The following is a 17,137-nucleotide window of genomic DNA, read 5'->3' as shown; positions in this document are numbered from 1 at the left end:
AGAGTCCCATGCTTTACCAACAGAGCCAGCCAGGTGCCCCAAATGGCTAGAATTTTACGAGACACTTATGATTTTGCCATTTTTCTTTGTATACTGATGAAAACTTCTTATAACTCTACAGAGAAATAAATGAGGCAGTGTGAGGTTGGGGAAGAAGGACAAAGAACCAGGAGTCCCAATCCAGACCAGGTTCTGGAATTAGGGCTTCACTATTATCTACTGTAAAATTAGAGGCTGAAGAAGCTATTTAAAACTTCTTCCAAAACTTTTTGACCTAACAGAAATGCTAATCAGTTACCGACATAATTAACCAGTGTATCCCGATCTTTAAAAGATGTCGTCATTTGCGATTTAAAAGAAATACGGGAATCTGAATTGAGGAATGACAGCCCTTCAAGGCCAGGTAAGAATTGATGAATTGACAACAAATCACATGTTTTTAACTGAACATACTGATACCCAAGTTCCCGGAAAAATAATTTCAAGTCTAGGGGCGCCTGGGTGGCTCAGTGGGTTAAAGCCTCTGCTTTCAACTCAGGTCATGATCCCAAGGTCCTGGGATCGAGCCCCGCATTAGGCTCTCTGCTCAGCAGAGAGCCTGCTTCCTCCTCTCTCTCTGCCTGCCTCTCTGCCTACTTGTGATCTCTGTCTGTCAAATAAATAAATAAAATCTTTAAAAAAAAAATAATTTCAAGTCTACTGTCCGTGAATTTACTGGTAGGCCCTATTAAAGACACAACTTGGGATTTCACAAACATCTGAGGTAGCCAGCACCATTTTGCTGGAGGGTGTGGGGTGGGGAGTAGACTGGACGCTCCGGGCAGGGTTGGGAACGTTGTAATTTAAGCAACTAAGAAAGGCCCCCGGCAGTAGGGCCTCTTCCGCGGTCTGATGAAAAACGCTGCGGGAGAAGGAAAGCCGCCCCACACTCCTACTGGGGTCCTCCTCAAACGAGGCTCTAGTTCCCGGAAACGTTCGCTGTCGGAGGTGAGGGGTAGACGGTCCCCTACAATTTACATCAAAACGCGCGGGCAGGGCATAAGGTTCTTGCAAGCAAGCACAGTAGCCCCCGAAGGCCGCCGCTCACCGAACAGCCCCGCACAGCGGAGGAACCTCTCGGCCAACCCCGCCGCGCTGACGGGCGTCGCCGCGAGCCAATGGGCGTTCCGGGAGGCGGGGCAGAGCGGCCGAGGGGGCGGGATTTCCCGCGCGGTCGCTCGGCGCCTGGCGAGAGCGGCGCGGGCGGCGACGGCGGCCGCGCCTGTAAGAGAGGGCGGGTCGGGGTCAGCTGCTGCAGGCGAACGGGCGGGTGCGGGGAGCTGTGGGCGGCTGCCGGGTCTCCTGCCGCCGCCCTCCCTCCGCCACGATGCCGGGAATCGACAAGCTGCCCATCGAGGAGACGCTGGAGGACAGCCCGCAGGTGAGGTGCGGGCGGCGGCGCGAGGCGAGGGAAGGAGCAGGGCGGGTGGACCCCAGGCCTGGCGCCGCGGCCGCCGCAGGTGCCCGCCTCGGCCCAGGTGGGCGCCGTCGGCCAGTGTCCCTGCCCGTCGCGGGCCGCGCCCCGAGCCGCCGCGGCCCGGCCGCCAACCCGAGGCCCGCGTGGGCCTGTGCGGCTGGGCCGAGAGGCACGCTCGGGGTCTGGGACGTCGGCGGGCGGCGACCGAACCTCCGGCGCCTTCTCTCGTGGGCCCGGCGGTCACGTACCTTTCGGGGCTCCCTTGTATTTGATGAAAGGTGCGTTTTTATCGCCATCCTGTAAGGTCATAAATGCCAGTCCTGGGATTTCCTCCCCGAAGGTCTCTTCGGAGGAAGGACAGAAGGAGGAAAACAAAAACAAAAAACAACCGTAGACTTATTCCATGATCTCTGAGCAACCTAGGGAAGGAAATGGATAGTTTTTCTTCGGGAGATACTGGAAGGCTGCTGGTTTGCCCGCGTGGAGAGTCACCGGCGAAGCCTTTCATGTGGTTCGGAGCCTCCCCGCGGACTGTGTCCAGTGTCGTGGCCGCGACTGTATCCGCTGTCACTCGAGCTGTGCAGGGCTTGTGATGGACGGCGCCTTCGCGGCTCCAAGACTGTTACGAGGAATGATGCAGACTTGGCCCTAATAAACTCATCAGAATAAAAGTCCGTGTTTCCGTGCTTTGGGGGATAATGCCGCTGTGGCTGCTCTCGCCTTAGGCAGTCTAGGGAAATGTAACAATTTGTTACGTGTTCACTATTGAAGAATGAAATGAGTTCTGTTAAAAACATGTAGGTAGGCGCTGTAAGTTGGGTCGAGAAACACCATCCCTAAGCCTGTCTTTTTTACACAATTTAAGCGATTTAAGGCGACGGTGTTGCTGGTTGGCTACCTCTGAAATGCTGTTTATTCAGAACTGCAGTTGCACATGTTTCATGTGTGTCTCGATAGTTTAATATGGTCCCAAAAGTTGAGGAAGAAGGGGCTGGATCCCCCTGGCCTGTGTGACGTTGTCATGACTTTGTGCCAGTTTTAATTGCCAAGTGGAAGCCGGGCTCTGATTGTGGACTTGATTCCCCACCCAGGGGGAGAGTTATCTTCACAAGCCAGTTTTTTGCTGTAATGTTCTCTTATCAGCCTAAACTGAAACAGAGTAAACCCCACATCTTGATTTATCTTGACTGCCAGTATAGCTAGTTCAAGTTCTTAATGATTTCGGTAGTGTAAAGTTAGAAGCTATGTTTGTTTCAGATGTTTTGTAAAAATTTTGTGGCATGTATTGTTCAGGTGCACTTTGTCACTTTACTACTATTATATAAGACTTAGCAGGTTGCCTTACCTTTCTTACCTGGCCTGGTTTTTATAGCCCATAAAGATTATACACAGTCCAGAATGGGTAGCCCGGTGCCTTTGCCATGACTTGTGTGGAGGATATGATCTGACTCATCAGACTAATTTCTTGTACTTTTCACACAGTGAGTTTACAACTTGAGCATTCATTGTTTTTTTACAAGTACATGCCATATTGGTTTCAGTTTTATAGTAATTTTTAATGAAAATAGCCACCTTGATATTCTTTCAATTTCTGTAAGTAATAATTTGAGCTAGGTATTATTTACTTGGAAAAATTAGTTGGGACAAATGAGATTTAGAAAGGGAAGATGCTTGGAAGTAATACTTAGGGAGAACTTGTGGTAGGATGGAAAGCCCTGGATTCCGAGGTTCAGGATGGAGTTTTAGTCTTCACTGCCACTTCACTTTAAGGAAAGTCTGTCAACTTCTCTGAATCTCAGCTGCTATAGCGAGTGTTTTTATTTTTGTACCTAATTATAAAAATCATAGTTACGTGCTTTAGAAAAATTGGAAGGTATAGAAACACAGTTACCGCAGCACCTGGGTGGCTCAGTGGGTTAAAGCCTCTGCCTTCGGCTCAGGTCATGATCCCAGGGTCCTGGGATCGAGCCCCGCATCAGGCTCTCTGTTCAGCAGAGAGCCTGCTTCCCTTCCTCTCTCTCTGCCTACTTGTGATCTCTGTCTGTCAAATAAATAAATAAAATCTTAAAAAAAAAAAAAAAAGAAAAAAAAGAAACACAGTTACCTGTCCTGCATCCAGCAGCAAACCCTGTTAAACAATTTTTCCTTGTTTTCTTTTATATATTTTAATGTATTTAAAGTTCTGTTGTGCTATAACAATTTTTATTCGGCTTTAACTTAACATTGCAATGTAAATATATTCACATATTATTAAATTCTGAATAAAAAAATTTGAAAGTTGCATGTTTCCTTAAGTGACTTAACAGTTGTCTTACTGTTGGACTTCAAGAGTTTTCCACAAGTTTTGTCTTATATATAGGACTGAGGTTAATGTTTTGAGGCATAAATTTGTGTTGTCATATGGATTGTTTATCTAGGAAAGAGTCCAAAAAGTCAAATAACAAAAAGAATGTAGATAGGTTTCTATTTAGATCATTTGATCCTAGTCAAAAGTGTCCTGTCAGTTGCTATGTAAAAAAGTTAGAACCTGGAGTCATAGAAGAGTATCCTAAATCGCAGTTACCCATTTTTAGTTTTGATTTATAGTAAGTGTTAAAGTAGAGGGCTATTTGCAAGCTCAAATCTAGTTGATTGGATATAAACATCTTTAGAATTTAATCTCCCATTCTGCAAAAGATCGTATTTATTGAGACAGGAAATCTTTAAGGCTACACTAGATGTCTTGTCCATAGTTATATATTGTTTTGAAAATCTGGAGCAAAATGAAACTTGCTGGTTAATAACAGATATGATCTTTTAAAAATGATTGATTTTATGTATAGATAAATATCAGTGATTCATCAATGCTAGAACTAGGAAGATAAAACTCTAGTCCCAGTTGAAGACTTCTTTCTTTGACATAATATGGAATATATGCACAGATTATGAGACCTACTTTTTTTTTCCTTTTTCCACATCTTGACATGTCTGATACTGAGATAGGTGCCCCCCTACAGTTGACAGTTTATTTGTAATTGGTTGCAAATGTGCACACATGATTGTTTCTCCTAGTGGCATGACTGGTCAAGTTCGGCCTTTCAGCATTCAGCAACTCAATTTAACAGCCACTTGAAGGACCATCAGTCCTGTTGTCTGAAAATATTCCTTTGACTCCTGCAATGAAGCCAAGTGCCACCATCAAAATTTGCTGAATGGGTATCAGTGGTTTGGAAGAAAATACTGGGGACAAAAGTGGAACACTTCTAAGAAATATTTATCACCCCCGTGGCACAGAATAATATTGGGTGAGAAAACATGGATATTGATTCTTACATCAAAAAGTGACTCACAAAAATTGAACTCTGAAGAAATGTTAGGATAATATTAAATTTATGCTGTTTGTGTTTTCCTTTTATGTTCATAGGAGTTGTATATCAAATTCTGTCTAAGGGTTCATTTCCACAAATATGAAGTCAAAGTTGAAAGACCAAAGAAAACCTCAAATGATAGCTTAATTGCTGGCATTGTTTTGTTTAAGTAGTATTTAAAAATGGTGCAGGGGGTGCCTTGGTGGCTCAGTCGGTTAAGCATCTGACTCTTGGTTTTGGCTCAGGTCATGATCTCATGGGTTGTGGGATCCAGTTCTGTATCAGGCTCCATGCTCAGTGGGGAGTCTGCTTGAGGATTCTTTCCCTTTGCCCTCCTCCCCCTGGTGTGCGCGTGCATGCGCGCTCGCTCTCTCTCAAATAAATAAATCTTTTTTAAAAAAAATGGCACAGCTCACAGTGGATGCCATTACAGATTCAATGAAATGGTACCATATTAATGTACTTTTATAAAGTGCTAACTGGATATTAGTGTTTTTTTTTAAATTTTTTTAAAGATTTATTTATTTGACAGAGATCACAAGTAGGCAGAGAGGCAGGCAGAAAGAGAGGAGGAAGCAGGCTCCCTGCCTAGCAGAGAGCCCAATGTAGGACTTGATCCCAGGACCCTGGGATCATGACCTGAGCCAAAGGCAGAGGCTTAACCCACTGAGCCACCCAGGCGCCCTGGATATTATTAGTTTTAAATAGGGAACCTGTTTTAACAGTGTTTGGGGCTAAGGAGATCTTTTTAACTTAAATCCACTGCAGGTTTTTGCATAAATGTGTAATTCTTTGAACTAGAATAATAATTTGGGGGAAACAAAAAAATGAAATGGTAGATTTTTCTTGAGAATGGCACTAATCAAAGTTTCTTGATGTTTTCTTTTTTACATCTTAAAATAGCAGGGGGAATAGGAGGGGGCATAGAGCTAAAGAGTGAAATTCTGTCAGATCTAAATCTCTGGGGCATGGGAAAGATGACTGACAACATGGATTTCATATGTGACAACATGGATTTCATTTGTGCCCTCCTTTTTTCTTTTCTTTTCTTTTTTTTTAAAACCATATTGATTTAGCTTCCTTTTCCAAAAATAGGAAGCTAAGGAATAAGTTGGTTTTTTTAAAAACCACCTTCTAAGAATGAATTATTTGTAGAATAAAAATACAGGGTCATCTTTTAGATTTTAAATTGCAGTTATCTCAATAGTTGTTGGTATTTTCTTTCTTTGTCTTTGGGATATGAAAAAGTGAGTATGCTTGCCTTGATATGCTGAGTTTCCTTATCTCTGACCCTTTTTATTGACAGTCTTTAACATTTACTTACTGACACATTTTCCCCCTAAAATGAAGGGGAAATGCTTATTGCATTAAAAAAAAAATGTTTAACTTGGGGCGCATGGGTGGGTCAGTGGATTAAGCCTCTGCCTTTGGCTCAGGTCATGATCTCAGGGTCCTGGGATCTAGCCCCACATCGGGATCCCTGCTCAGCAAGGAACCTGCTTCCCCCTCTATCTCTGCTTGTTGCTCTGCCTATTTGTGATCTCTCTTTCTCTTATTTATTATAAATAAATAAAATCTTTTTTAAAAAAGCGCTTAACAATATAGATAAGTATAAAGAAGAAGAAAAAAAGAACCTCAAATTCTGTACTCATAAAATCCAAGTTAGTGTTTACTAGGCCATGTTGGGAATGGGTACTATGTTGTTATTTTGGATTAGGGTGGAGAGGGGTTTGGCACTACAACAAGAGACCACGGAAAAAGAAATCATACTGAGTTATTCTGAGATAAGACCTCTAAAATACTTATACATGGAATACTGTTAATTTAGCCTTGTATATTTTTGTTGATCTTAATCAGACCTTTTAATTCTTGAAAATATACCTTTGTTGTTCCTTTTAAAGTTTATGTGATGAGGGCACTGAGTGGCTCAGTCAGTTAAGCGTTCAGCTCCTGATTTTGGTCAGGTCATGATCTCAGGGTTGTGGGATAGAAATGCGCTGAGTGTGGAGCCTGCTTGAGATTCTCTCTCCCTCTGTCCCTGCCCTAAAAAAATAAATAAAAATAAATTTTGTGTGATGTAGTTGGAAAATCCCTCCATTTTAGTGAAGTGAAATTGAGAACAAAGAACCCCAGCATCTTGGCATTACTATCAAAAGAGAAAATAGGTTAAGACTCAGAATTCTTAGAGCCCCAATATCCTAGGATTTTTCCTTCCTTTAGAAAATAATTTTCTATTTGATTTATATAATGGTTAATGTAAACTTACTGCTTTTATTTTATACAGACAAGGTCTTTACTGGGTGTATTTGAAGAAGATGCTACAGCTATTTCCAACTATATGAACCAGTTGTATCAAGCTATGCTGCGGATTTATGATGCACAGGTAAAGGCCTAAAGGCTAACTGCTTTTTTTAAATGACTCTTGAACCCCGTGAGGACAGACATAGCTAGTGCCTGCCTTGTTTACTGGTGCCTAGCTCTATCTTGGGCTCATAGTAATATTTGTTGAGTGGATGCATGAACTTTTTTTTTTTTTTTTTGGATGCATGAACTTTTAAGTATTTTGTATTAAAGCTCACATTCCAATTACTAGTGTGTAGTTTGCAATGCTATAGAAGAGATAAAGATTGAAGCATCTTCCCCTTTTTACCCAGACATAGTAAGAACTTTCTTACTGAAACTTACTGATCATGACCTTTGCCTAAGGTTTGACTGAAAACCCCATATGGTCACCAGGGTTTTCCCTAATTGTGCTTTTAATCTTACGGAACATTTCCCCCTTTTTGAGTAAAGGATTGAAAGTAGTTTATGTTTAGTGAGAAGCAGATAATAAAAATTGGATGTAACTCTGGGTACTGGGAGATGAATTTAAGGAGATGACTAGATTGTTTTGTTGACCAGGTTTAAGATTTGAAGCTGTGTTTATGTAACTTAATTATAAGCCTTAACAGCAACCTGGGTTCTATGATAAGCTTTCTTAGGGATTAATTAGGTGTACAAGTTTTTTTTTCCCCCCCTTTCTCATTTTACCTCCTTTCTGGACTCACATTTTCATTATGTACTAAAAAGTTGCTCTGAGGGGTGCCCAGGCGGTTCAGTCAGTTAAGGGTCCAGCTCTTAATTTTGGCTCAGCTTATGATCTCAGGGTTGTGAAGTCAAGCCCCCAACATCAGGCTCTGTGCTCAGCTCCAAGTCTGCTCGGGATTCTTTCTTTTCTTCTGCCCCTCCTCCAAGTCATGTGCCTGTATACTTTCTCACTCTGTAGGTAAAAATCTTTTAAAACATGAATTAAAAAGTTGCTGGGATAGTTTTAAATTTTTTTCCTTGCAATTAGTCTCTCAAGATTTGACTCCTGACCACAGAGATTACTGTGTAAAAGAAATGTTAATTTTGTCATTATATTCATCACTAGAAAAAAAAACTTGAAAGTAATTCCTTCATCTTTCTGTGTTGCTGTATTACATGACTAGGCTAACCATAGTTTGGTTGTATGTTGTTAACTGTATTGGTATAGTTTCAGCACCTAGAGAGAGGAATAATTTGTCATCAATGTAGAATCTCTTAAGATTTTGCTAAGATTATATACAGTTTACTTCTGACTTTAAAGCTTTAACAATATTTAATGCTGAGTTTTTATTAGCTGAAAAAAAAAGTACACCTAGAAGAACACTGCTGAGTTCCTTGATGGTATCTGTTTAATGGTTTGAGTTTCCCTTTAAAGTGCTTTAATGGTAGTTCCCTTTCCAGTGATTTAATGAGGGGTTTAGAGAACGCATTATATAGCACTTATATCAAGTAAAAAACAAAAGTGGCGTAGGTATCTTCAACTAAAGTTTTTTCTTAATCAGTAATATTGTGTTAATTTGAATGCTGATTTTCCCCCCACAGAATGAATTAAGTGCGGCAACACACCTGACTTCAAAACTTTTAAAAGAATATGAAAAACAGGTATTGTACGTGAAAATTTTAAAAGCCTGATTGAAAATATGCAGCGATTAAGTATCTGTATAAATAGAATTTCTCATCAAGAATCCTAAGCTTTTTTGAATTCATAGAAAGTAATTTTGATATGCTGTTGAAATTCCATTATAGCTCCTTTTAATTAATCTTAGGTAGAAGTTATTTAATTGACTTTTCCTCTTCTTATGAATAAGGAAACTGAGGCTTACTCATTATATAGCTGGTAATTGGAGGAATTAGAATGAAACAAATCTTTGAACTCCTAGTATGGTGTGCATTCCTATAATACTATGTTAATCAGTTGCTTAGCAAACATTTTAAGTAATGTTTACTAATTGTACAAATTGCACTCTTTTATTAAGTGACATTTTTAGAGCGTATTCAGAATTTTGGAAATTTGTGAAAGTTTCAGTCGATCCTTAACATGGGTTTGAGGGGTGCCTATGTGGCTCAGTTGGTTGAGCAAGTGCCTTTGGCTGGCAATCCATGATCCTGGAGTCCTGGGATCTAGTTACGCATCAGGCTCCCTCCTCGGTGGGAGTGTTCTTCTCTCTCTGACCCCCCCCTTTTTCATGCTCGCTTGCTCTCTTTCTCTCTCTTTCTCAAATAAATGAATAAAATCTTAAAAAAATACAACAACATGGGTTTGAACTGCATGGGTCCACTTATTCATGGGTGGTTTTTTTTGGATACAGTACAGTAAATACATTTTTTCTTCCTATGATTTTCTTAACACTTTTCTCTAAAAGATTATGAAAATACAGTACATAATACATGTAATATATAAAATATGTGTTAACTGTTTACATTACTGATAAGGCTCCTGTCAATAGTCGGCTGTTAGTTAAATTTGGGGAAAGTTAAAAGTTATATGTGTGGGTCAGCACTTCTAAATCCCATGTGTTTTTGAGGGTCAGCTGTTTTTAAAAATGTAAATTACACCCTGATATGAAGAATTGGAGAAGCAACGTGGGGTTTTGGGGTGTAGGGAAGGAAAAAATGAAACAAGATGGGATTGGGAGGGAGACAAATCATAAGAGACTCTTAATCTCACAAAACAAACTGAGGGTTGCTGGGGAAGGGGGGTAGGGAGAGGGTAGTTGGGTTGTGGACATTGGGGAGGGTATGTGCTGTGGTGAGTGCTGTGAAGTGTATAAACCTGGCAATTCACAGACCTGTACCCCTGGGGCTAATAATACATTGTATGTTAATAAAAAATAAAAAATTATAAAAAAATTTTAAAAATGTAAATTACAGCATCATTCACAGAAGACCTACAGCACTGGACATTACCTCATCTCTGTTTCTCTTTTTTTAGCGTTTTCCTTTGGGGGGTGATGATGAAGTTATGAGCTCTACTTTGCAACAGTTTTCAAAAGTTATAGATGAGGTAAGTACTGATTTTGCTTGAATAAGTGGTCTTATTATTAAATTATTCAAGTTTAGCTTTTATTGGGAACTTGTATTATGATTATATGAACAAATCTCTATAATTAAAGAAGGACCTTATTGGGGCACCGGGGTGGCTCAGTTGGTTGAGCAACTGCCTTCAGCTCGGGTCATGATCCTGGGGTCCCGGGATCGAGTTCCGTATCAGGCTCTGTGTTCGGCAGGGAGTCTGCTTCTCCCTCTGGCCCTCCCCCTTCTCATGCTCTCTCTCTCTCTCAAATAAATAAATAAAATCTTAGAAAAAAGAAGGACCTTATTTCCATATTAGTGTTGGTCTCATATCTTAGTGGATGTCTCATAAAAATAGTACTTTGTTTGATTAAAACAAATTGTTTTTGGGCTTGAGCCTAGAGATGTGCTCTCTCTCCTCTTAGTCTGTGTCATTCAACCTTTCACTCTTTTATCTGGTGTAGGCAGGGAGGTAAGAGCTCAACTACGAGGGACGCCTGGGTGGCTCAGTCCGTTAAGTATCTGTCTGCCTTCAGCTCAGGTCATGAACTCCCACGTTGGGCTCCTTGCTCAGCTGGAAGCCTGCTTCTTCCTCTACTTCTGCCTGCCTGTTCTCTCTCTCTCTCTCTCTCTGACAAATAAATAAAATCTTTAAAAAAAAAAAAAAAAAAGAGGGGCGTCTGGGTGGCTCAGTGGGTTAAGCCTCTGCCTTCAGCTCAGGTCATGATCTCAGGGTCCTGGGATCAAGCTCCGCATCGGGCTCTCTGCTTGGCGGGGAGCCTGCTTTCCCCTTTCTCTCTGCCTGCCTCTCTGCCTACTTGTTTTCTCTGTCTCTTTGCCCCCCCCCCCCCAAAAAAAAGTTAAACTATGAGATACAGGGGCACCTGGGTGGCTCAGTGGGTTAAGCCTCTGCCTTCGGCTCAGGTCATGATCTCAGGGTCCTAGGATCGAGGCCCACATCAGGCCCTCTGCTCAGCAGGGAGCCTGCTTCCATCTGTCTCTCTGCCTACTTGTGATCTCTGTCTGTTAAATAATAAAATCTTAAAAAAAAAAAAAAAAGCTATAAGATATAGCTAAGTTCTGGGTCTTTTTTTTTTTTTTTCTTAAGATTTTATTTATTTATTTGACAGAGATCACAAGTAGGCAGAGAGGCAGGCTCCCTACTGAGCAGAGAGCCCAATGCAGGGCTCGATCCTAGGACCCTGGGATCATGACCTGAGCTGAAGGCAGAGGCTTAACCCACTGAGCCACCCAGGTGCCCCACTTCTGGGTCTTTTTTTAAATGATTTGTTCTGATGACTGGTTAGAGAAATTAAGGGCTGATATTGACTGTCTGGGTTGGAAGGATTAATAAACTGAATGGTAAAATGTTCCTAGGAGGAAGAGGGGTGGTGAGAGCTATTTGGGAAGTCCATTACTGTTCTCAACTAGTGCAATGAAAGCTCTTCTTTTCATATGAGCCATTAGATAGATCTGTCTTTTCTAGTCCTGTAACTGAAAAAGTAGTTTTTTGAAATATTTTAATAACTCATTATAGCAAAATATTGTCATAGTAGAGCAATATACAGAAATATTTGTAGGAAATGGAATATTTTTATTCTGGTAAAATATACATAACATAAAATGTCTCCCTGGTTACATTTATACACTCACAATGCTGTGCAGCCCTCACCGCTGATGTTCCAGAACATTTTCATCATCATCCCAAAGGAAACCCTATTCTCATTAAGCAGTCACTCCCTACTTCCTCTCCCTTCAGCTCCTGGCAACCACAAATCTATTTTCTATCTGTATAGATTTGCCTGCTTTGGATATTTCATATAAATGGACTTACACAGTTTGTGGATTTTTGTGTCTGTCTTCTTTAGTATAATGTTTTCAAGGTTTATCTGTGTTGTAGCATGTATGAGAAGAATAAAATTCCATCATATGAGTATACCACTTTTTATTTATCCATTGATAGTTGATGGACAGTTGAGTTGTTTTATACCTTTTGGCCAGTGGGAATAGTGCTACAATGAGGGTTTGTGTACAAGTTTTTGTTTTATTTTTTTCTTGAACATCAATATTCAGTTCTTTTGGGTATATAATCAGGAGTGGAATTGCTGGGTCATACAGTAATTTTATATTTAGCTTTTTGAGCCAGACTGTTTTCCACAAGTCCTATACACTTTTACATTCCCACCAGTAATGGAGGGTTCCAGTTTTTCCACGTCCTCACCAACACTTACTATTTTCACTTATATTTTTATTATAACCATTTAAGCAGGTGTGAAGTAGTATATCATTGTTTTTATGTGCATTTTCCTGTTGATTAATGGTGTTGAGGACCTTTTTCTATGCTTATTGGCCATTTGTATATCTTCAAAGAAATGTCGATGATAGTACCCCCCTCCCCATCCACAGGTGATACTTTCACACCCCCGTCCCAAGTGGTTGCCTGAAACCATGGATAGTACGAAACCATATATAATGTGTATACATACACACACATGTGATAAAGAGTAATTTATAAAATAGGCACAGTAGGTTTAAGAAAATGAGAGAATAATTACTAATAAAATAGAATTATAACATTATACCATAATAAAAGTTCTGTGAATGTGGTGTGTGTGTCTCTCTCTTTTGCAAAATATATTACGGTACTGTACTCAACCCTTCTTGTGGTGATGTGAGATGATAGAGTGCCTGCATGATGAGATGCAGTGAGGTGAATGATGGAAGCACTCCAAGGTACCGTTAGGCTCCTATTGGCCTTCTGACACTATGTCTGAAGGAGGATCAGCTGCCTCGGGACTGCAGTTGACCCTGGGTAACTGAAACTGCAGAAGGCAGCACTGTGGGTAGGGGTGAAGTGCTTCATTCAGTACTTTGACCGTTTTTCAGTTGAGTGGTTTATCTTTTATTACTGAGTTTAAGGCTTCCTTATTCTAGATACAAGTTCATTCTCAATATGTGACTGGCAAATATTTTCCCCCTTTCTGCAGGCTGTGTTTTTACTTTCTTGATATATCCTTTGCCCTAAGTTTTTAATTTTGATGAAGTCCAATTTATATTTTCTTTTGTTGCTTGTGCTTTGGTGTCATATGTAAGAGCCATTGCCAAATCCTAGGTTATCCTATGTTTTTTTCCTAAGAGTTTTAAATGGACTTTTTTTTTTTTAACTGTATAGTATTTTGGACTATATCACATAATTTTGAATGTTCTCATGTAAAATGTATCACCATCTGTATATTAGATTTTGTTTAATTTACAAACACTGGCTAAATATCTCTGTATAGTTATTTATTCAGCCATTTTGGTCTTCCTTTTACTAGCTTAGCTCTTGTCATGCAGTACTTTCAACACAGCTTGCTGATGCCATGATGTTTCCCATTACCCAGTTTAAAGAAAGAGATCTAAAAGGTAATGAAGTCAAGTTTATGTCTACTTCCATTACCCCTCAGATCAATACTTGTAAAGTGCATATTACTGTATACCTTAACCATTTCTAACTACAGCTTGTACCACTTTAATGTATCACTGGATATTTATAGAAGCTCCTGCTAGATGTTAAACTAGATACAGTAGAACATTGATCTGAATACAGTTGTCTTCTGTCAAGAAAGCCTCGAGAAAGAGATGGGTAAAGTAGGTAATTAAGATAATTCTCTTATAATTAGGGAATGAGCAGGGTGCTATGGGGGCTCAGAGGAGGGTGTTAGTAAGGTGTCACTAAGGATGTGACATGAGCATTGAACAGTGAAGAGGCATTTGCCAGGAGAAGAGAGTCATTGTTCCATTAGACTAGAAGGTACAAAGGTATGGGTTATAGAAATACGTGTCTTGTTTTGTGGTTGACGAGAAACTCCATGTGGTTGCAATGTTGGATGTGTTGGGGTGTGACAGGAGACTAGATCATGCTGAAGATGTTGGACGTAAGTTTATAAGCAAAGAGAAGCCAATGGAGGACTTGAAGAAGTAGATCCAATTCCTTTGGTTTTAGAGGTTAGAATAGAGTGGATTTGATGTCCAGGAAAATGGATTAGAAAGTTGTGAGAGCCCAGTGAGCTATGACCAACACCTGCTCTGTGACAGTGGCACAGGAGGTGTGTTTAGGGACTGCGGTGGTGGGTGGTAGGGGTACTGGCACGTCTGGCAACCCATGACTTAGTATTTGTGGTGGATTTTTTTTCCCTGTTTAGGATTATTAGGTGATCAAATGAGAGTTTTATAGAACTGGCTCTGCTTTCTCATAATTTACAGTTTCAGTCATACAGACATATTTACTGAATATGTAGAGAGAATAAAAACATTGAACTAATGTATCAGTGGATGGTAAAGTATTTAAATCATGCATGGAATAAAGACAAATGTATTTTAGAAGTGGAGTTAGTATTTATGGTGATAATTCTCAAGGATGGTCATTTCCAAGGTCAAGAAACAAGTTCCCAAAAAAAAAAAAAAATAAAAAAAATAAAAAAAAAAAAAGAAACAAGTTCCCTTTTCTCTTTTCTCAGTCTGAATGTCATATCTTACTAATTTTTCTTTTTTCTCAGATTCAGCATTTGAACTTACTAGAGTCCGTATAAAAATAATAAGTTGGATGCTGGTACTAAGTCAGAATATTTGCATCTTAGAATTTGCAATGATTTTAAATTTGTTTTTGTGTCACATTATTAATTTGTGGCAAGTAGATCTGGTGGTGTAATTGTTGTTAAGGATAGTGAATGTTTCATAGACGAGCTAAAACACAGAACTTTTTCACCTTGAATATTGAAGTATGAAATATTATTTGGAGTTTGAGTTTAGCTTAAATGGGAGTTACAGTTTTCTAAACAAATTTTTAGAAAATCCATAAATATGCTAAATTGAAACTATTCTTGAACTTTTCCAGAAATACTGACGTTAAAGGAAGTGTTTCAGATTGCTAGTAATGGTAAGTTGTGAATACTTTACAGTTCTTTCTCACAGTGATGCATTTCTTTATCAACACAAAACTGTGGCTATATTCTATGTAATAATTGAAAAAAATGAACCTAATTTAAAGTGTAAGTGAACATTATGTAAATCAGTGCTGTTTTTAAATTTTACTAAGTTTATGCTACAAGAAAAATTTAAACGGAAAGTAAATCAAATCTTGCAGTGTGCTATATTAATAATACCAGCAGAGTTGATATAATATATTCCCTTGTTTTCTTGTATATTCCAAAATTTTCTTTAGTGAACATTTGCTATTTTTGTACTAAAAAATACTTTTAGGGACACCTGGGTGGCTCAGTTGGTTAAACATCCACCCTTTGGCTCAGATCATGATCTCAGGGTCCTGGGATCAAGTCCTGCATTGGGCTCCCTGCTCAGTGGGGACCCTGCTTCTCCTTCTCCCTCTGCCACTCATCCTCCTTGTGCTTTCTCATTCTGTCTCTCAAATAAATAATAAAATCTTAAAAAAAAAGTAAAATGCTTTCAAAAACTTTTAGTGGAGTACAGTCTCCTTAGAATTAATTTTTTTAAACCAATTTAATAAGTAGAAAGATGCTTCATGGGAAATTTGACTATGGGAACATTTGGGTGGAGTGACATATGTGTTAAAGAATTTTTATTTTATTTTGAGAATTCTTGCTTTAGCATGTTTGTTGGAAGATGCACATGTAAAGACTATTTAAAGCATTTATAAGTTTGGTAAAGTACTGTTGTATTATTGTTAATAGTTATTTCTGTTTTCCAGATCATGATGCTGCAATTAACAGATATAGCCGATTGTCAAAAAAAAGAGAAAATGACAAGGTGTGATACATATTTACTTACTCCTTTAGTGTCACAATTGTTTCATTAGCTTTTTTTTCACTAGTTTTCTGTTTAAAAACAGTAGCCTGCAGTTACTTTGTATGTTTTGCTACATTGCCCTTAGTTTATTCTTTCCTTCTAGTTGCTTCAAAGCCTTTCTTATAATTATCAGGCAATTAATAATTGTCTCTTTGAACAAAATATTTTTTTGCTGACAAAATTTGATAAGTAAACAGAACTATTCCAAAGTATAATTCAGGCTCAGTATGTAACATTGCCTCCTTTTGCTTTGTGTTTTGATAACATTGTATGTTCTGTTTTTATTTGACCATGTATGTATTCAGAAGTGTCTTCTGAGATAAAGTGGTTAAAAAGTTGAATTGTTGCATACGTAATTGAATGAAATTCTGTTATGAGGACTTCCTCACTATATATATGTATGTGTGTATGTATGTGTATATGTATGTATGTGTGAATATATATATACACTATATATATATATGTAAACTATATATACATATATATACGTAAACTATATATATACATATATATATACACATATATATATATAGTTTTTGATCCTTCTCCAAGGAGTGAAATCCAGAAATCTTTCACTCTATTTTAGGAGAATGTATTTGAGTGTATTTAGGAGAATGTATTTGAGTAAAGAGTAAAGGAGAATGTATTTGAGTGTATTTAGGAGAATGTATTTGAGTAAAGAACAGAAACAAAATAATTAACAAGTTCATCTAGCTGCTCCTTAAGCTCTTTCCTTCCTCAGTGCCTAATCCCAGGTTTGATGATGAGACCTCCACTAGATGTTTGCAAGTGAGGTGCTCTGTGTTGGTGTCTGCAGCCTTGGCTACAGCTGCTGGTAGGGGCACAGTGATCACTTGGGGGAATCCATGACTAGGTATATAATTTACTGTGCAACAGCTACTGTGACCCAGTAAATGGAAAGTTTCTCACAAAGTCCAGTACAAAGAGCTTTCCACTTCTAATTTTAGTTCACTGATTACTTGGTGCAAATATTAATAAATACACACATTTTGAGATCTATATTACTTTGCTACTTTGCCTTAGAGAAATAGTTAAAGGGTCTAGTTATGAATTTTACTATATTTTGCATTGCTTCTGGCTGTTCCAGGTTTGTTGTTGTTATTCCAGGTAGTTTAAAAAACATTCTTTTACCAATTTTTTTTGATTTGAA

At 39.0% G+C, this 17,137-nt stretch overlaps 1 protein-coding gene across 1 annotated transcript in view; it reads left to right on the top strand.

Annotated features, from left to right (window-relative positions):
• The first annotated feature begins 1,211 nt into the window (after positions 1 to 1,211).
• The window catches only part of APPL1 (adaptor protein, phosphotyrosine interacting with PH domain and leucine zipper 1), a 35,281-nt gene continuing 19,355 nt past the window's right edge, over positions 1,212 to 17,137 (top strand). Inside the window, exons 1-7 of the mRNA XM_080803023.1 lie at positions 1,212 to 1,420; positions 7,088 to 7,186; positions 8,692 to 8,751; positions 10,082 to 10,153; positions 13,479 to 13,566; positions 15,038 to 15,079; positions 15,869 to 15,927. Of these exons, the coding sequence (XP_080659149.1) occupies positions 1,367 to 1,420; positions 7,088 to 7,186; positions 8,692 to 8,751; positions 10,082 to 10,153; positions 13,479 to 13,566; positions 15,038 to 15,079; positions 15,869 to 15,927 (474 nt within the window). The 5' untranslated portion in view covers positions 1,212 to 1,366. The remainder of the gene's footprint in view (positions 1,421 to 7,087; positions 7,187 to 8,691; positions 8,752 to 10,081; positions 10,154 to 13,478; positions 13,567 to 15,037; positions 15,080 to 15,868; positions 15,928 to 17,137) is intronic.

The sequence above is a fragment of the Martes martes genome (assembly GCF_963455335.1).
Source record: "Martes martes genome assembly, chromosome: 1".
In the NCBI taxonomy this organism is placed as follows: domain Eukaryota; kingdom Metazoa; phylum Chordata; class Mammalia; order Carnivora; family Mustelidae; genus Martes; species Martes martes.
The sequence above is the reverse complement of the archived record's forward strand: the minus strand, read 5'-3'. Positions and strand labels throughout refer to the sequence as shown.